The sequence below is a fragment of the Propithecus coquereli genome, unplaced genomic scaffold (assembly GCF_000956105.1).
Source record: "Propithecus coquereli isolate 6110/MARCELLA unplaced genomic scaffold, Pcoq_1.0 Scaffold35, whole genome shotgun sequence".
In the NCBI taxonomy this organism is placed as follows: Eukaryota; Metazoa; Chordata; class Mammalia; order Primates; family Indriidae; genus Propithecus; species Propithecus coquereli.
The window spans coordinates 4,104,452-4,125,250 of NW_012149174.1; the positions used below are offsets into that span (position 1 = coordinate 4,104,452).

At 49.7% G+C, this 20,799-nt stretch overlaps 1 protein-coding gene across 1 annotated transcript in view; it reads left to right on the plus strand.

Annotated features, from left to right (window-relative positions):
* The first annotated feature begins 6,627 nt into the window (after positions 1 to 6,627).
* The window catches only part of NR2E1 (nuclear receptor subfamily 2, group E, member 1), a 21,564-nt gene continuing 7,392 nt past the window's right edge, over positions 6,628 to 20,799 (plus strand). Inside the window, exons 1-5 of the mRNA XM_012651177.1 lie at positions 6,628 to 7,427; positions 12,081 to 12,226; positions 15,431 to 15,518; positions 17,067 to 17,302; positions 18,980 to 19,126. Of these exons, the coding sequence (XP_012506631.1) occupies positions 7,403 to 7,427; positions 12,081 to 12,226; positions 15,431 to 15,518; positions 17,067 to 17,302; positions 18,980 to 19,126 (642 nt within the window). The 5' untranslated portion in view covers positions 6,628 to 7,402. The remainder of the gene's footprint in view (positions 7,428 to 12,080; positions 12,227 to 15,430; positions 15,519 to 17,066; positions 17,303 to 18,979; positions 19,127 to 20,799) is intronic.

Sequence of the window (20,799 nt, forward strand, 5' to 3'; positions counted from 1 at the left end):
AAATGTGGACAGCTGTCTGCTGCTGTATGACCTTCAGTATGGGTTTACAAGTCTAAATAAATGGAATTCTTTAACCCTACTCACACTTGCACAATTGTTTTCAAAATTGACTAAATTGTGCAACTGTACTATAGTATACTCCTTTTGGGGTTTAAACATATTAAAGAAATCAAAAGAGAAGGTAAGGTTATTTTGCATATTCCTTTCTTGCTCTTCCAGACAAATATTGTTTTAAAATTACTTTAGTAATCAGGACATTAAGATGAATGCATTCCTGTACACCCCAAATACATAATTCCAATTATTATTTAGCTACTACAACTGGAAATACATATATTTATGTATAAAAATATGTGCAATTATGAATATTTGGGTAATTATACATTATTATAGCTAATCATAAATGCATGGACTAAAGTTGAATTGCCTCCACTGTTTTCATTGTTGATACTTAGTATTTATTAAGCATCCACTTGGCAGTAAAAGATGGTCAAAATATATCAAAGAACCTCGGCCTTCCAAAAAAAAGCATCTAAATATTTATTTCCTCTCTTTAGAGAGATACACATATGTTGTATATGGTGCATGTGGCTGTTTCAGGTATCTCATTATTTAATGTCCTGATCTGATAGAAATGTCAAATTTCAAATCACTGTTTCATCTACCCCAAATTCATGTCAATTACACCTGAAATTTTAGAGACTGGGGAGAAATGTCTGCAACCTACCTCCTGAGTTGTTAACTCCTATACCTGAAAGGCCAAATCCTCCTCCTCCCAGCAGGCAATCATCTTATGCCCTGAAGCATGAGATCTGATTACCCCTATCATCATCTTAGCTTGCATAGATACAGATGTTATTAACGGCTGTAGTTTATCCAACCCTTTTTTAAAACGCAGCTGCAGCATTTGACTTGGGGACCTCCTGTGAATCCCACTGGTTGACTCCGTCTTGCACAAAGCACGTGGGGTTTGGGGGAGGGAGAAGAGAGAGGGAGGTTTGTTTTGTTTTGGAGGGTTTTTTTTTTTTTTTTTGAATCAGACTTCCCTAAATAGGCACTCGGCATCTTTGTAAGTGATGTGAATTCTGAAATTACTAGAATAGGACAACAGAGTACTGTGTGAACCAGATCCATTGGAAACAAAGCATACTAGAATGTATGATGCTTTTCACTTCATTGGCAGAGATCAAATATGTAGTCCTGATATGCTTATTCGCAAATAAAGAATTGTAGTTTGTTCTCAAATATCTAAGCCACATTTAAACCAGGCTACCCGCTTTTACGTAACAATTGTTTCTACTAGTGTTGAAACAGTAATCTGGATAAAGCAGGTCCTAAACCTGCTGTGGAGGGAAGATAGTTATGTTTTTAAAATCTGAAAGGCCCAGATTGGCAATCCACGCAGATCAAATTTAGTGATTAATTGCTCAATCTAATCATTGACTTTTTCTCAGCAACTATAATTAGTGTCTCTAAGTATTCTTTTTGTAAATCAGATCATCCCTTCTACAAAACAGAGACACCTCACAGGTTTTCTATCCCTTAGGGCACAGCAAATTTTAAGAACTGGCAGAGAGGGGGTTTGAAGAAAACCCTGTGAAATGAAGAAGGCTGAAGGTGCAGAAATACTGAACCATTGCTTCAAGATGCACAAAACACTTCTTAATTCTGATTACTTCACTAGTGAAATTGCCTTAATTGGAGTTTCCAGAAGCCCTTCCGGGAAATGAGAGGTAGCTCAATGCAGTGGAATGAGTATTTCAAAAAGCAGGGCATTCAGCATCAAGAGATCTGGGTTCTGGGGATAGTCTCTGCCTCTCGATGAATGACCAAGTTTTGTCTCTAAGGGTCTCAGTTTCCTCATCTGTAAAATGATGAAATTAGATGAGTACTTTCTGAGTTATGTATTTTGTGATTCTGGACTAAATGGAAGCCAAGTTAGACTGTGTAATGCACAGGAAATTAACAGGCTGAAGAAGGCTAAGCAGCCAATGTCTCCCTGGATGTAGTCTGCTTTCTTGTTTCTCTAGTTACTCTTTTGTTTTAGAAAGCCAAAAATGACCTGCACTGCTTCCCAAGGTTTGAAGATCAGAGGACCTGTCCCTGTTCCCTTTGGACCCCATTGCTGGGGCTGAGCAAAGGTTGAGCCCCTCACCTCAAACTTCAGCTTTCATTGTGAATACCATCAGGTAGGTTCATGCATACGTTCCATATTTATAAAGCACCACTATGTGCCAGGGTGCAAGGGACTAGAAAGATACTTCTATCTGATTATTTTTAGGGCCAGAAGAATATCAAGATACAGTGGGACTCTAAAAGCTTTTAATTCTCAGCCTGTCCTAGAACTGAACTTCTTCTGCCCAAGCAAGGGTGTGAATAAATGCAGAGAGATGTGATTTGTTATTTGCTAAGGGGGCAGGAGAAAGAACCTCTCACAGAGAGCATTGTCTCACTGCTGTTGCTGTTAGCAGTGTTCATCTTCCTACTAGTGGGGAGTAACAGACAACTCTTAGCAGCACAGTTCTAGAAAGTATCAAGGAAAAATTCTGCAACTCAGCAGCTATTGAGTTCTAGAGCATCTGGGTCTCTTTTCTGGACTGTTCTTGGTGTTTCTTTTCTGAGTGGACTTGTAGAGGGATCCACAGCAGAATCCAGAGCAAGCCTGGCAATACTGTTTCTTTCATCCTGGCACTTAGCAAGCCCTTACTGAACACCTACTATGTGCTAGATACTCCGCTCCATGACCCATCTTCTCTCTCACTCACCATCCATTGGGCAAGTAACAGGCATAGGATGAATTATGACTTGGAAGAAAATTAAAACCAACTTTCTCCTTCATATAAACTAACAAAAACTGTGTCAGAGTGTCTTTTGGACACTGAACATCAAAACTCAGCCAAGCTCACCTGGCGGGTTTTTCTTGGGCCTGAGTATTTGTTAACTATGCTTGCCAGTGAGGTGAAGAGTATTTTAAAGGAACAAAATTCTAGAGGTAGAATGGTTTCTGAGAGGGGGCTGATCACTGGTTAGGGAAGGAGTCTCTTTCACACCAACTTCATCAGCTCTGCTTGCTGATGGGAAAGGTTTTCCTTTCCCCTTTAGTGTTTTAATTTAGAAGAATGGGGGACAGTTAATGGAGAAAATGTCACCATTTTTAGAGAAGCTAGTGAATAGTAGAGCCAGCAGTCAAGCCCAGATAGTTTGATACTGAGAGTGGTACTCTCTACCCCTGCCTCTCTAATACAACCTAGTTAACAGGATTCTATTTCCCTTTTGAAACTGATGGGAAGGGACACTAGCAGAAGAATGAGCTGTAATACAAGAGAGTTCTCAGAGACGGCAGATTCCCCCTTGTCAGAGACTAGGCCAGCTTTCCAGGGCATTCGCTGACAGCCCACCCCACGGCACACTAGTTTCGGAGCCCTTGTGTATCTTTCCAGAATTTCCTGTGGTTTACCCTGATCTGAACCACTTATAACTTTTTATGTGTCTGCTTTCCGTATAGACTCCATGTGAAAGGGGTCATGTCATTAAACTCCTATATCCCCAGGGTCTGGCACATAGGGGTGCTCAGTATTTGGTGAATGGGCAGATTGATGGTTGGACAGAAAGATCCCTTGATTCTATGGTCCTTCTCATTGTCTTATTTCTTATGTCCTGGACCAAAATGTAAATAACCTTCAATAAAAGATATTTTCCCTCTTATTTTGGCTTTGGTTTTGGTTGAGACCTCCATACTCACAAGAGACTAGAGAGCAAGTTGGGAGCTATGTTTGGAACTGGTTAGAAGGGTTTCAGAACCTCTGGGGTGTGGCTCTCCACTCGTTCAAAGGTCTTGACTCTGTTAAAAGATATTTTCCAAGATAGATGGCATTTCCCCCTTATCATAGTAGACTCACAGGAAAAGATCTTTGAAAGTTAAGGTTGAACAGGGCCACAGTCCTTTCACAAATAGTCTGGAGCCCAGAGAGGTCTAGTCACTTGCCCAAGGTTACACAGCTTGGTGGGCCTGAATTCCCAGTGGTTAGCCCAGCTGTGACTCCAGTGGCCTCTCAGGAAAACTGCAGGTGATTTCCCTCCATTTCACCCAACATTTATGCAGCACCTACTATAAATCAGGCAGCATGCTGGGGCCCCTGGACAAGATGAAACGTCCCAGTCTTTGCCCTGCAGAGGCTTTCTTCTCTGTGCTGCGACCATGAGAGCCCAAGTTTCTACACTTTAGATCTGCGTCCCTGCCGCCTGCAGCTCAGCAGAGGCCCCGGGCACTAACGCTTCAGGCTTCTTTGGGACATGGTGGGCGGCTGGGCCCCAGCCCCTCCTGCCTACACTGGAGCTTGTTGCCGCCGTTACCACCTAACCAATCATGCCAGAAAGTCATCACGATGATTTCAGAACTGCATTGTGATTTATGCAAAGCGCGCGGATAATTACAGCCGAGCGAGCAGAACACAGGATGCGTATGCGGTGGGTGTGTGTGCACAGTGTTGTGCCTTTCGCCAGGGCTGGATGGTGCGCATGTGTGTTCAGTGGACTTCTTGACACCCTGCTTTATTAGGGACTGGTAACAGGAGAAAGAGAGAACATTGACATTTTGATTTTGAGACAATTTGATGAGCCTCAGGAGGATTTTCCAGAAGTTTTGGTGCCTACAAATGAGCCAGTGGGGCTGGGGGTTGGGGGATTGTCGAAAGTAAGGGCAGAAGTAGTTTGGACCCCAGGAGAGTCATTGTCCTCCTAACCTCCAAGCCCCACCCCCCTGCACCCGCAAAGCGACTCACACATAGTTCTCCTCACCACAGACCCCTGAATGTTTCCCCTAGAGGCAGGCCTGGGTCCGGTCCCCCCTCCCCCAACACTGCCCTCATCTTCGTCGGAGATAAATCAGTTAGATTCTTGAAGTTCTTTGTCCTTAACCAAGCGCCCCCTTCGGCGTCAGCATCATGATGGTGATGGTGGTGTGGCAGCTACAAGTGGATTTCTGGCGGGAGCCAGAACCCGAGGATCCAAAACAGAGCCTGGCATCTTACTGAGTTTCTCAAACCTTGCCCGAAATCCCTTCCCTCTCTGGGCTCTGCGTTCGAGTCAGTGCAATGCCGCCTGACCGGCCGGTTGCGCACGCGTCTGCCAACTTTGCTGTCAAAAAATGTGAATTTCTCATCCTGTCACCTAAAAACACCCTCCGATTTATGGCCTTGTCCCACAGTTTCCTAATTTCGTCTCAATCAGAAAAACCGAGGAGGGGAGAGTGACGGGAGATAGTCATCACCCTTCTTACTCTTTCCCTATGTCCCCAGCCCCCGCGTCCTGGTCGCTGCGCTGCCCTAGGGGGACTCGGGCTGTGGTGTGCGACATGAGCGACCAGAGCTCCAGGCCGAGCCGAGGCCGCTGCGGAAAAGTTGCAGTCACGTGCTGCAGCAGCCTACGGGAGCGCACAGCCCGCTCCCCCTGGGACGCCGGGCAGAGGACCTGCTGCGCCCTCCGAGGGCTCGGGGGACGCCAGCACTCACGCAAACTCCGGTTGAAAACTGGAGTTGACACCGATTCTGGAGAGAAAGTGGGGCCAGGGGTGGGTGGGTAGAATTGCTGAGTGCGGCCCACGGCTCCCCTCCCCCTCCCCCCAACACGGTGCGGAGGGCGGGAGATGTGACCCCTGACCTCTGGCCGGGCCCACGCCCTGAGGAGAGACTGGCAAACTCTTGTTCGACAAGTTCAAGCTGCCGAGAGAGCTTAAATAGAATTAATCTCTTAGAGATTGGGATCATCGCTCTCTCGGCGTGCGCTCTCCCAGCGCCGCGCAGAGACCAAGGCACGAGAAGAGCTCAGGGACCGCGGGAAAGCGAGAGGGATGGGGTGGGTGTGAGGAGCGCTCTGCAGAATCCCTCTGCCGCAGGGGCCGGGGCAGGCGACGGCCGCTGTGGGAGAGCTGCTCCAGGAGGGAAAGCTTTGCCCTGCAGCCGCTCCAGTGCAAAATAATGGAGGCGACAGTAGCTTCTCCCAGCTCCGGATGGCCCGGCTTTGCTTGGAGAAGCTGGCGGTACCCTCCCCTCGGCTGGTGCCCAAACAGACCACGCGAAGGCTGCAGGAACGCGGAACCTCCGGAAGACCCTATCCCAGGCCCCAAGTCCTCACATCGCGTCCTCAGCTCTGACTTTCCGTAGATAGTTGCAAAATGAATAAATTACTCACCTCGGGCCAGATCCAAGTTTTACCCAACCGAAGGGGCACAGGACCAAGAATGAACAACTCACATGGCCATGTCCAGCGCGCACAATCACATACAAACACACAGCTACCCAATTTCTTCCACGAATTTGTCTGGCACTCTGGAAGGGGCGGGGAGGGGAAGCGTTTTGAGAAAGCCCCATCAGCCCTCCCCTTCCCTCTTGCCATGAAATATAATAATTCATTTTTATTTACGAGCCGCACCGTCCTCACCATCAGGCACGCACAGAGCCACAGTCCCACATTCACACTTTCTAACTCGTCAGCTTCGAGAGCGCCTGCATTTTCTTTGGGAGCCGCTTGGAGGTTCATTAATATCATTAGCATTTAACCCCCTCCCTCTTCCCATCCCCTCCCCGCACATGGCTGACGTCAGACCCCGCCAGGAGTTGGGGGAAAAGCTAAGTGGGCCAGGGACGCCCTATTCCCCTCCCCGCGTCTGCCTGTCAGAGCGCTTCTGGAGATATTACAGGGGACCCAGCCCGCAGCGATAGGCACAAAGTCACGGGGTAATGAACTTCGGGGACCCTTTGCCGCTGCGTGCGCGGCTCTCCCCGGAAACCGGGACCTGGCCGCCTCTTCCCTTGGAGGATTTCCCAGCAATCTAGTTTTCCCACTCCGTGCTCGGGTTCCGGCAGCTCCGAGCCCATCTACCTCTGAGACTGCGGTTGTGTTTTCCTTCTTTCCTTGGAAGACCAGCGGTCTGTAGAGATCTGCCCACACTCTACATGCCTATGTAGAGGGGAGAGATTGAAGACTGAGTGACAGGAATGGGGAAAGAGAGGGAGTTTGCCCTTTTTGCTCCGTAGGAAGACCATTTTCGTGTCTCCATCTCTGTCCTTCAACACCCCTCTCTTGCTGTCCTTCTCCCTTCTTCCTCAGTCTGCCTGTCCATCTCTCCATCTGTCCATGCGTGTGTCCATAGCAAGCTGCATTCCCAGCAGCTGCAGTTTTGCAAGAGCCGGGAAGAAACTTAAGAATGCCTAAATTTCCACTGTGGAACGAATTCTGAGCGCCCGGGGAGCAGCGCAGCGAGCCGCTAACACCCACCTGTCCGGCCCGGCAGCCTCGCAGGCTGGAGGGCGCCTGGAGAGCGGCGGCGCCCGGCGGCGAGGCGGGCGCTGCCGGCCGGGACTCGGGCAGCGCCCACCAACCGCTCCGTCCCGGGACAGCCAGCATGAGCAAACCGGCCGGATCAACAAGTGGGTACCTCTCGGGCCGCCGCGGGGCCTAGGCGCGCAGCCTGGGGCGGGCGAGCGGGGAGGCCGGGGAGGTCCTGCCCGGGAAGCTGCGGCTCCCAGCCCGGAGAGGGACTCCAGCGGGCGTGTGCGCTTTGACCCAGCTCCTTGTAGACCGTGAGTTGGAGCGTTTCGTGGTGAGGGGAGAGCAATTTCGCTGCCTCTGGATTGCTTGATCACCCACCCCTGGTGTGGTGGGAAGGTTGCGACCCACGCAGCCCACCAGTCAGGCGAGGTGCCTCGGTTTAGCCGCCAGGTGCTGTGCGGGTGGGGCGACGGGGGCGGGAACTGGGCCTCAGCTCCGGGCGGCAACACAATAAACACACTCGCTCAAAACTCCGAGCTCCAGCGCGCAAAAGCAACTCTGCAAAGCGGATTTTAAATGGAATGCTTTGCACCCCGTTTCTAGCTATTTCAAATAATCCTGCAAACTGGGAAGCAGAAACAATTTAAAAGTCACATTTTCCTTAATCCTAAATCCGCGTAGGTCATAACTGGGGAATTTAAAGTATGGCGAACTACTCTCGCAAAGAGAGGACCAAATCCCTAATCCCAAGGACTTTTCGAGCCAGAGCTCAGCAGAGGCAGGAGTGCGCGGCCTGCTCCCTCCGCGCGCCTCTCTCCTTCCTCGAACTTCCTAGCTGCTGTCTTTCCCACCGAACACCGAGCCTCAGCTGACCTCTAACCGCCCCTCGACGCTGCAGTGCCGGGCTGCGTGTGTGTGCTAGGGCATTTGCATGCACGGTGCCTGCGGAACCCGAGAATGTGCAGGCCTGAGCTGGCGTTGAGCAGGCGCCCGCCGTTCTAGGATTCTCCCCCCGGCATTTCAGTTCCCGCCTTCCCGCGGCCCGAGGCTGTGGTTCCAGGGTCCAGGGCTGAGGGCGGCCGCTGCCGCAGTCCCTATGTCCCGAAGTTCTCCCGCCGCCCGCGTTGTTTTCGCCTATGGCATTTTTGGCGCTATGTGCGTTCCTTCCCGCCTCCTCCCCCCTCACTCGTCCTCATTGTCCTGAGTCTTTGAAAGTTGGGAGAATCCCAGATACTTCTGAGGACTGATACTGAAGTCTCACTTAAGTGGGATACAATTCCCGCCCCTGCGCGCCCCCTACCCCCCCTCAGAGAAGGAGGTTGTGTTTTCACTTTGTCCGTTTGTTTTGGTTTGGGTGCTGCCGTTTAAAAAATTAGAGCAAGATGAACGACAGCAAAAAGAGAAAATGAGAAATGTTTAGAGCTGGGGCAGAGGGAGGAGAGAAGGAGGCTCAACTGCGGCCGCAATGCGGAGCAGACCCTTTCGCCGCACTGGCGTTTCTCGTTAGCCCTGGGCCTACACTGGTCCTCGTTGTTCCACTCTCTGGGAGGCGAGGCGAGCTCGCTTTTTGTTGCTTGCGTTCCCGGGGTTAGTGTCCTTCCCAGGGTGCACAGAAGGAGGCCTTTCCCGTCGCATTCGGAGCCTCCACTGGAAAAACCGAAGCCCGCGGACCTCCGCAGGCCTCCAGACTCGCTTGCCCTGGAACAGGCCCTGGCCTTTACCTCTGGAAGTAAGGAGCCTCGGGCTCTTTAGCCCACTTCGGGGTACAGAGCCGCCGCGGGGCTTGAAAGGTGAGCCTCAGGGGCGAGGAAAGGGCGCGAAGCTCCGCACGCCTGGGGCCGCGCCCGCGCTCTGTGGGCTAGGACGCAGGTGGACCCTCCGAACTTTGGGGAAAGAAGGCGGAGTGGGCACACTGAGGAAACTTTGGAGCTTTCCAACTTCACAAGAGTCTGGGCTTAGCCTTGGAAGCCTGGAGGCCCCGCTCAGGTCCGCCCGCCGCTGCTGAGGTCTCTCAGGCCGGCAGGACAGCAGCCCCGCCCTCGGCGCCGCTGCATCCAGGCTCGTTCCAGACCGGTGGCTGCAGCAGACCCGAAACCCGCGGCTCTCCGCCCGAGGCGGCGAGGAGGTCGTCGCGCAGCGGGCCGGGTCAGGACTGGGCCGGGAGCAAGGTCTGCAGTCCCCCGCCTTGCCTGGCTTCCCCCGGCTGGAGAGCAGAACGATGTCACCCGGAGTCCCGCCTGGGTGGTAACAAGACCCTGGCCAGTCACCCCTGCAGCCCAGACTAACTTCTTTCAACAGCCTCTGATGGTAATTACAGTAATCGAAGCTGCCATATATCTTTAGGCAATTATGACACACAAAAAGCCCCGAGGGGACCCCCTGGCGAGGGAAGTTAAGAACGGTTTACCAGCTTCAGGAAACTCCGGCTCGCCTCACGTCGGAGCTCGCTCCGCTTGCTAAATGAGAGGAGCTTTGCAACGGGGTCAACCAGCTTGTCTCGTGACCCCAAGTCACCTTAACGTGGCTGGGTGGTGCAGACCGGCTATGCCCTGGAATTTTCGCTTCCCTCACTCCTATACCCCGCCCCAGCCTGGTTGCCGGTCTCTAATCTGCCCCAGGAGACCCGGCTCCGAGGTCTGAGCAGAGCCAGGGCCGACCCACGTCGGTGGCAGCCTAAGGGGGTGACAGTCCGGGAGTCCCGGCCCCGGGAGTCCAAGGAGGGTTATCCACCCCCCCTTGGGTTCCTCCAGAGATGCGTGTCACGGGCCTCGTGTCCCGATGGAAAGTGGGGAGAAGAGACCCCACCACTGCTGCTCCCATGAGCTTATCTTGGCATCATCTGTAGTGCCATGGAGAAGAGGACAGCTGGGGCGACAGTATCGCTGGGCCCCAAACATGGACCCCAACGCGGCCAGAGGGCGTGCGTTATGCAGAGGAGGTTGGTTGCAAAGTATGGAAACCAAGTTTACTGCTTCCAGAGTGAGTGCCGTGAGGAGAGCTTGCGACCCTGGCTCCTGGGCTACCGTGAGTTCCCCTGGGCCCAGTGACAGGCCGGAGGGGATGGAGGACAAGACCCAGTGTAGCCTCTCCTGGCTCTTTCCAGCCCCTCCCTCTCCCCGCACAATCTCCCCTCCCGCCCTGCGGGAGAGGGGGCGCCAAGCCGGTGGCCGCCGCGCCGCGCGCCTCCCCTGCCGGCCTTTGTCGCCGTCAGAATTCCCATGCTACTCTTTTTGACGGGTCACTGGTGGCTCTATAGGCAGGTGCTGCGGCGGGGTTGTAATTACCCAGGCCGAGCCTGGTCGTTACCGAAAACCCCCCACCCAGCATGATTCCCCGCGCTCTCCCCCTCTGCACCTGAGGCTGAGACTCGGATTCAGGGTGCAAGCCCTCCCGTACTCCTCGGAATCCAGGAACAAGTTTCAACCTCTGATGCCTCCGTGGCCCTCCCCACGCCGCACCCTCACCTCCCCCACTGCCCTGCCCAGTCGTTGTCACTCCTGTCTCTCCCCACTCTAACCTAATCCCACTCCCCAACCTAAGTGCTCCTGGGAGCGGCTGTCGAGTTTCAAAGAGGCCTGAGGCCGGCCGGGCCCAGACCGGAGGCCCAGACTGGATGGGTAACCACAGGAAAATCAAGTGTTAGTAAGTTAATAGTTATTAACTATTATTATTTTAAAAATTAAAGCGTTAATGAACATTTTAATACCCCCTTTTGAGAGCAGGAGGAAGCATTTCTAAGTCCCTATAAATTGCTTGAGGCACTTGTTGGACTCTTGAACCTTAGAGAAAAATAATTCCTCCCTTTCTGAATGTTCGCATATTACCCTCTTCCTAACACTCCTCCATGGTCCATGGCCACCGCAGGCTAGAGGGGATTCCTGGGAAAGTTCTCTTGAGCTGGGGTCCAGTGGGAGTGGGGGGAAACAGCTTAGAGAAATCAGTCAGATCCTTTAAAAAAAAAAAAATCAGCCTCCGACAGCGGCAGAGAAACCAGGAGGAAGAGACCCACACAGGACCAAGTGTGAGGAAGCCCGGCTCTCAGGGAGAAAGGACTTGGAGCGTGGAGGGAGGAGTGGCTGTCCCAACTAACCCGCCACGGAATCCACAACTTGCCTGGCTCCTCACTTGCCTAGCCTGGTGCTACTTTGCGGAGAAAATGATTTTTTCCTTAACGAAATAATTTCTCAAGAGCGATTCAACAAGCATTTTTTTAATAGGTAAAGGGAAAGTTGGGCAATTACCACTACCCTTATTATCATTAATAATCCGAGTATTAGCATTACAATAATAATCCTAATAATAACAACCGCCCGGCACAGAGCTGAGAGAAAACTCGATTGCCTTCCAGCTGCCTTCCCTGGTTCCAGCCGTGTTTGTTTTTCTTCTTTTCCCTTTTACATTTCAAGTTTGTCTCCTCGCGCGCTCACTAACAACTTTCTCTGTTAAATGCAAGAGCGAAGGAGGGAGGCGGCCAAACTTTCCGCGGAGCAGAAAGGCAGCGTCGGGCAGCGCTACCGCCCGGGCCTGCTGTAATCTTTTATTCCAAAATGGGTCTCCGCGATTAGAGGAGACCCAAATACATGTAGCGGTGCATGAATAATGCTCATTGTAGGAAACTGACACTTGCTCAAGGAAAAAAAGTTTGGCTATAAAATCACTTCATTATTTGCTTTTACCGCAGCTTCGGTGCTAATCCCTTCAGAGGTCAGATTGCTTAGCATCTCTCTCTCCCTCTCCCCTTTCCTCGCTCTTCACCGCCCTTCTTTCCCTCTCCCCCTTTTCCCCCTTCCCTGTCGTTCCTGCGATTTCAGGCCGCATTTTAGATATCCCCTGCAAAGTGTGTGGCGACCGCAGCTCGGGGAAACACTACGGAGTCTACGCCTGCGACGGCTGCTCAGGTTTTTTCAAACGGAGTATCCGAAGGAATAGGACATATGTCTGCAAATCTGGAAACCAGGTACCTTACCCAGAGCTGCAGTGCCCAGCTCCCCTCTGCTGCCTCTTCCCTGCTTTGTTTGTGCCAAGGTCTCCTCTGAGTTTCCCCACTGTTGAGCAGAGTCGGGGCCCTGAACTCCCCCTCCTTCCTGCCTCAACTCTCAGAGGCCATTTGGCTGGGGAAAGGCGGGGAGAGGTAAGGGAGGACAGATGAGTTTGCAGGAGGAAGTCTGAAATCCCAGAGCCTCCTTATTTCTTCTTCTTTTTTTTTTTTAATCCTCTGACAGATTTTGACACTGGGTAAGGCCTACACCCAGTGGCTATAAAGCTGGCCCAGGGGACCTAAGGAACTTTAGAATCTAAACCACAAGTTGCAAACAGGAGAAAGAGCTATGTTATTTTGCCTGCCCCCCCCATACCTAGCACCACCCAAGCTCAGTGACCTGACTACTGCCTACCTAAGATGGCAGAAGTAAAAGGCACATAGGCATCTGAGTCAAGGTCACTACCACCTTTAGCTTAGATCCAAAGTGAGTGTTGGCCCCTGGGAAGAAAGAGGCAGTGCTCTCTGAGGGACTGTTCCTTTCAACTCCAGAGAAGCAAGGCTGCTCTGGAACAGCGCATGGAGCATCCATGTGCCTTTAGCTGGGCTTTGTCAGAAAAGGGCAGGGTGAGGAAGAAGAGACTGCTGGAAAGGAAGGTGCAACCCGGATCCTCCCAAAGCTTCCTATGTCTCCTTCCTCCTTCTCTGCTTAGAAGATGTGCCCAGTTTGTTGTGCTTTGGTCTTGAGCAGGTAGAACTGTCTCAAAGAGACAGAGGATTCAGGGCATGGGCTGAGTGTGAGCGAGAGCTTCCAGGGTGAGCAGAACCCCTTGACTCAGTTTCTAGCTCAGTAATAGGCTTATTTCAACCTAGGAGATCAACCTTCCTGTTCCATGCTTTGTCCCCTCCTTAGCCAGGCTCACAAACCCTCAGCACAGAGGCCTCCACCTTCACTCTAGGGAAGATCCCAGAGAGTGCATTAGTCAAGAGTTATCCTTTGGTAACCAAATAGTAAAACACCTTCATTACTTAATAAATGTATGATCCATACATATATATGCACACATCATCTGGTGCTAGTGAATTATTATGACATCTTTTTTTGAAGTCATGTCTGCTCATATCAATTTCTGATAGATTTGGATTAACAGCAAAAACAAGAAGACATTTGCATTTGGATAAGTTATTTTGAACTCTCCAGCACTGTTATCTGTTTAATCGAGTACTCAGAACTGTATCAGTTTCTAGCTTCACTATATGGACATGTCACATTATACACACACAGGACTGTATCCCAGTAGTTCCACAGGATTGTGGGATTACTGTGGGTTGTCAGATTTGAGAAGGCTTCTAGTTGGTCTTTTACTTTCATGCAATGCACAGAACTGGGGAATCAAAATCTCAGATGTTATGCTTGATATTTTAAAAGAGGATGGCTATCAATTCAAACATATTGATATCAGTCCAAGTACTTGTAAAGGAGTGATAATAGACTCATCAGGCTGGTGTTCCTCTCCTTGTAAAGAGAACAAATGCTCAGAGCTGAGGCGCTCATCCTTTTCTCAGGCACCAGATATTTATATACATTTGATCTGATTTGAAGACACACTTAAGAACTAATGAAGGCTTCCATTTTGCATTTTCCTGTATATCAGAATACTGGAAGGATACCGTTTGAAGACAGACATATAATTATATATAAGTTTTTTAAACCACTTTGCATTGAAGTATTACATTGGTCAGCAAAGATGCCCTGAAAAATTCACTCAGGAAACAAAAATTATTTTCTTTCTCTCTTTGATTCTAAAGTTTGTTAAATAATATTTTAATTTATCATTAACAGTAATGAGGATGTTTAGAAATGGTTATGAACTCCTGCCCCACCCTAATTTTAAATAAATAAACATATTTTAAATTGGAGGGGTGTGATCTCATAAAACTGCATTCTAGTGTGTAATTTTCCCCTAAGGGATATTTCAGGGGGAAAAAAATGTACTTACAGAGTATATGAATTTTTGAGATTATGGAGCAAAATATGAATACATTTATTTATTCTTTTCCCACTACAAATGTAACTTATAGAAATACGAGAAAGCGCCAACCTTCTTGGACATTTTCTGTATATAAAACTCATATGCATATATGACTGTGTATCTGTGTATATGTTCCCTCAGTAATGACACCTAATACTGAATAAATTCCAAAGAAACTTTGTAGATTTCCTCTTTTAATGGCCAATATTTTTTCAGAAACTTGCATTAGATAAAACATTTACTTTCTCATGCATCTCAGGTATATATTTCTAAAGAGCAACTACCTTTTTAATCAGTTATCATGCTAATAATCTCAGTTCATGTTATCATTTTGTCAAACAGTCCATCACATTATCTTCCTGCTCATATTTACATAGTGGGCATTTTTACGTTTTTGCCCAGGCCCTGGGCTCTTCCTTTCCCACCCTCGCCTTCTGTAAGCCTTGTCCTCCTAATCGCTCTGGCTTCGGCCTCATCTTCCAGGAATGGCTGTTTCCATGAAGCTGGGCTGAGGCTAGTCTTTATGACAACTCTTAACACGCTGTTATAGGGATGGCTTCAAGTATAAAAGCAAAAGTGAGGTAACAGGAGAGTGAAGAATAAATGGGAGAGATATATCTGACAGGTAAAACCGCTTGCCTAGGAAGTGACAGAAAGAGGTAGACTAAACTACTCAAAGCGGAAAGAATCATTGGCGGGAGAGGGCGCGGCATGGATGCGGACCCGAAAGCCTGCTCCTAACGGAGCTCAGAGGCCTCCTTCTGTGGGACCGGGTCGCTGTCTTCGGTCCTGAAAAGTCTGGTCCCTGCTCCACCGCTCCGCGACTGGCGGAAGTTCCCTAGCGAGCTTCTCCCCGCACTGCGGGATGTGGCAAACCAGGCGCTCTGATCCTTCACCTGCTTGGAGAAGGGCTTCTTCTCCTGGGCTGTTTTCTTAGGGCGGGGGGCTGGCCCCCTTGAAGTAGCCTGGGAAGCCCCAGCTCCTTCTCTACTTGGCCCTGCTGGTGCCCAAGGCCCTCACGTTTCGCTGGCCCAGGCTCGCCGCTCCAGGACCTGCGGCCCCGCCCCCACGCCGCTGCCCCTGCCGGCGCCGGCCTCGGGTTTCCAGCCTAAAGGCCCCGGGCCCGCTGATTGCCTGCGCTCTGTTCCAGGGAGGCTGCCCCGTGGACAAGACACACAGAAACCAGTGCAGGGCGTGTCGGCTGAAGAAGTGTTTGGAAGTCAACATGAACAAAGATGGTAATCAGTGCATCCCTTTATTCTTCTAATGTTGATTGAGTAGTAAGTAAATTACACCTACAGAAAATACATGGCGCCGCTATGCATGTAAATCATCTCCCAAGCGCTTCTTTCCAGATCCTGGGAATTGGCCTCGGGCCTTCAGTCGTATCCTTCCGGTCACTCAGCATGATCCCGCGGGCGACCCCTTGACCTCCCTAGGGCAAAGCCATCAGAAACTTGCGCCCCACAACCACCCCCACAAAAGCAGCGCTTGGGGGACCCCCATTCTGCTGGGGACAGGCGCGCATTTTCTGCCTCCTGTCCTAATCACTCTTCTTGCCTCTCTTTGCAGTCCTTCGTGGCCACACATAAGCCTGTTAGCCTCCCCTAGGATCTCCCAGTCCGGGTAGTCTCCCAGGGAGGAGATCCGAGGGGCTAGGAGATCGTGGCTTGTTGGAGGAGGGAGGCCGAGACACGAAAACGCGGAATTTCAAGCCCTTGTTTGCAAATTCACAAGATGCCAAGATCAGGAGGGCCATTGGGCCGATCTGGGCTTTTCCAGGGCCTTCTCTCGGTTGTACATAAAAGAGAGAAAAGGGGCTGGAGAGGCAGGGTGACGCCTGTGGACACCCACCACCCCGAAGGCTCTTAAACCGTGCTGCAGGAACTAGATCAGGATGCTTCCTGGACGTAGAGCACAGTCCAAGCTGCGTCCCTCGTCGCGGCCTGGCGAGGGCGCCCTAGGCCCACGCGGGGAGCGGGAGTAATGGGCTAGAGGGCGCAGTGGGGCCTGGGGACAGACAGGATGCACAGTGGGCCCGGCGGCAGCCCGAGGAAGCGCGACGTCTGTCAAGGAGAGCTCCTTCTTTCCCAGTGCAGGAAGCAGGAGGGAGAGGCCAAACTGTTGAACTTGTGTACTGATAAGTTGTTAAGCTCGGCGGGAGGAAGATTGCTCTGAATTAATTTGTTCCTTTAAACTGTTAGTGGTAATAGTCACATCTCCTCCATCATACTCAGAGACAGGCTCTCCCTGTCCCATCCCCCAGCGTCCCCAGGGCTCGGGTCCTTTTCTCCTGGGGCCCTCGGAGGCCAAAATCCATTTCTTCAGGGGTGGGGACTGGCGGGTGGGAGTAGTCGTTCTTGGATAGAACTGGAAAAGTCTCGGCAGAGACGTTTTGCCTAGTGTGCCTGACGCTCCCTCTCCCCTAAGATGGGGGCGAGCACACCTAGCTACTCCGGGCCAGAGGGTCTCTGGTTTCCCTGAGACCCTCCTGAGTGGGGAGGAGCCCCGAACGGACAGTGAACACACCTAGTCTTGCTTGAGGCTCTGACATTATAGTGGCACTTTGGACGCGGGCTCCTCTTCTCGGCCCCGGCTCCCCAATCTGTGCAGTGTAGGGGTTAGACGATGTCAGAGCGCCTTCCACCCTCACATTCCCTCTCCCTCCTTCTCTTTATCTGTTGGGCGACCTTGGCTCAGACGTGACATTAGGCCGGGGAGAGGTGCAGTGGTTAAGTGTCACAGCGTCTCTGATGGCGGACATGCGTCCATTTGTCTCTTTGCAGCCGTGCAGCACGAGCGGGGTCCTCGTACGTCTACCATCCGCAAGCAGGTGGCCCTCTACTTCCGTGGACACAAGGAGGAGAACGGGGCAGCCGCGCACTTCCCTTCGGCAGCGCTACCCGCGCCGGCCTTCTTCACCGCGGTCACGCAGCTGGAGCCGCACAGCCTGGAGCTGGCCGCGGTGTCCGCCACCCCGGAGCGGCAGACCCTTGTGAGCCTGGCTCAGCCCACACCCAAGGTCAGTGGCCTTGCTGGGTCCAAAGAAACGCGTTCGGAGCGAAAGGAGGAGAGGGACACACCCAGTCCTTCTGAGCTGTGATTGGGGTGAGACAAAAGATGGAGAGACGTCCCGGGTGCTGGGCTGGTCTCTGCAGGGAGCTCCAGGCCTCCTGCTCTCCCCTGTTGAGCGCCGGGTGCTCAAAGTGTAGTGTAGAGTCAACCTCTGAGTGGCTACAAATGTGGACTTCTGATCCCATCCCCCAGAAATTCCCTTTCAGCTAGTTTGGGGTGGAGCCCAGGAACCTTTAGGTAACACCCTCCGGTGATTGGTGGTGGGTGGAGCCCTTGCTTAAACCCAGAGGAGGGCAGCCTTAGGTGTCCCTGGAGGCCAGAAGAACAGACGTTTGTTTTTCACGCAAAGAAGCTGGCTGCAGCTGGACGAAGGGCCCACAGTTGCAAATCTCCACATCTATTATCTTGGACAAAGTGATGGGTTTTTTTGTTTTGTTTTGTTTTTTTTAGACAGAGTCGCACTCTGTTGCCTGGGCTAGAGTGCCGTGGAGTCATCCTAGCTCACAGCAACCTCAAACTCCTGGGCTCAAGCGATCCTCCTGCCTCAGCCTTCTGAGTAGCTGAGACTACAGGCATACGCCACCATGCCCGGCTAATTTTTCCTATATATTTTTGGTTGTCCGATTAATTTCTTTCTAATTTTAGTAGAGACGGGGTCTCTCTCCTGCTCAGGCTGGTCTCGAACTCCTGAGCTCAAACAATCCACCCACCTCAGCCTCCCAGAGTGCTAGGATTACAGGCATGAGCCACCGCGCCCGGCCAGTGATGGGTTTTTAATCCAAGAGAGAAACATGGAGTTCATACTGGTAGGATGGTTTGAAAACTCTGAGTTCATTTTCCATGTTACCCTCACTCACCTCTGAGCCAGATGGATTTACGCCAGGATTGAACCCCTACTAGCAGGGCCACAGCCTGGAAAGGCTGCCACCTAGGGACTACCCTCCAGGCCTCCAGCTGGTACCTACCCAAGGGTCTATTCCAGGCCCAGAAGGGCCTAGGGTCTTCCCCAGGGGAGGGCCGGCTGCAGCCTCACACTGCAGGGAAGCCAAACACCTGGGCACATGCACACGCACAGTATTTAATATTGCTTTCTTACCCTTGATGTGTATAATAAGCTCAAGAAAGTAGTGTTATGAATATGTTGTCAGTTATGAATGGGAATGCTCTGTGAATGATTAAGATGTCTAATTGAAATATTTCCATAATATACTAATCCTTTCTAAAAATACTCATATGCATATTTGTGTTTGGGATGCCTATTAATTTATACTTTTTTCACATCTATTTTTATTTACACAAATGCAAGCAGCTCTTGTCTAAATTGGGAGCCAGTCCTGGCACTTGGCTCAGCCCAAGGAAAATTTGCTGCAGAGGATAGAAAAGCCAGAGGCCCCTTGCAAGGGAGAGGCTCCCAAAAAGTGGAAATGGGCTTCCCCCAACAAGTATTACTTCTCAGACTCTATAGATACTTGTTTTTTACTCACCGACAGCAACTGTGCATTTAAGCAGAATATCCAAATGCCTTTTTATCCCCTTCCCTGTTTTAATTAGAAATTAAAAGCTTGGCTCTTCTTTCAAAGCTGTGTTTTGCTCAATTCCAAGTGTCTCTTTCCTCCCCTTTCAGTATCCCCATGAAGTGAATGGGACCCCAATGTATCTCTATGAAGTGGCCACAGAGTCGGTGTGTGAATCAGCTGCTCGGCTTCTCTTTATGAGCATCAAGTGGGCTAAAAGTGTGCCAGCTTTCTCGACGCTGTCTTTGCAAGACCAGGTATGACCACCAGGACACTGAGGGCTTGGGAGAAAGGGGTTTGGGAAAGAATCAACAATGCACAGCCTTATAAAAGGTCACGGCCCCTGGATAAATCACCAAGGCAGGCGTCTGTTCTTAACAGCAATGAGGAAACTATTTTTACTAGCTTCTTTTTGTGGGTTCAAAATATCTACCTGTGTAATCCTTAGTAAGAAATGTAATTATGTTATTTCAGGAAAGCAGGATCTGATCTACGAAAAGCACACACACAAGAATATTACCTTTTTATGTTTGTGGTTTAATTGGAACATCAAATTTAATCTCAAATTTTAAGATCATAATGATTTTTAAAACTGTTGATAAGACAATGTTTTTTAAGAACATTAGAAATGAGAGAAATGGAAGATGGCAAGAGTGTTCCCTCATGAGATTTTTGGAACTAGTCTCATTATTTTATATTCTCCATTGTGATACTCACAGTTTTGGGCATTGATTTGTCAGCATGTAGGATCAAAGGTGCAGGCTAGGATCTCCCTGGATTCTTTAAGTGCTTTTAGACATTTTGTAAACAAATATGCATTTTGCATAATTCTGTGGTCATAAATGACATTCAGAGGGGGCAAAAGTGTGTGCAGCTAAAAATTGCATTGTACCAAAACCCAGAAATTTTGTTGTTAGGAATATCAGAAAAGGCTTCTGCCATCATTTTCTAATCTTAAGGGAAAGAAAGAAAATGAAGTGTTCATAATCACTGGCCGTTACTAGTACATTTGTGGAAATTAATGACAAATTTCCCAAAAGGTTAATAACTAGCTCTAAAAGCAAAGGATTTATTCCTTCAATTCATTTCATACCTCGTTAAAGTCTAATAGCACCCCTTAATATAAAATATGTTTCATACAGAAAGACTCGGCAATGTGCTAAAAACATTTAATCTTCCAGCATGAGATGTTTTTTTTCTCATGGCCTGAACTTTCAAATATGGCCAGAATTAGATATTGTTTACCTTGCATTTTAAAATTATTTCCTGTACTTAATGCAATAAAACTAAAAATAAAGCATTTTGAAAAATTAAACCTTTTGGTCTAATTGTGATTTCGGTTACAAGCCTTCATGATTCAGCTCTTAGCTCCCCAAAAGAAATTCTTTCACATAAATAATTCAGAGCTGGCTGGTTTTTAAGAGATTTAAAAAAACGAAAATTTTTTTTCAAGGTGGTTAGGTCCTATCTTTGACCGAGTTACTGGTTGGCTCTGACCATTTGCTGTTTGTGAGTGTGCGTGCATGTGTGTGTGTACATTGGCTATTTTTTCTCAGAACAAGTATTTGTAGACTCTTTAATCCAAACAAAATTTACTTACTGTCTGCCACTTAGCCCTTGGGTAGAAATCCTTCCACAACAAGCAAACTGCAGTGAAGTGGAATCTGGTATATTAATTTGGAAAAGGAGACAGATTTTCATTTTAAATATTCAGTAGCACAATTTATTAGACTAAAAATGACAAGCACCTTGATGCTGTCCACTTATGAGTCTCAGAAAAATCAGGCAGTGAGATGAGGTAAACTCAGCAAACCCCGATTATCATAATTACACCCTGATTTCCCCCGCAGGCCTCTTGGGAATTAGTGGTCTCTCTCTCTCTCTCTCTCTCTCTCTCTCTCTCTCTCTCTCTCTCTCTCTCTCTCTCTCT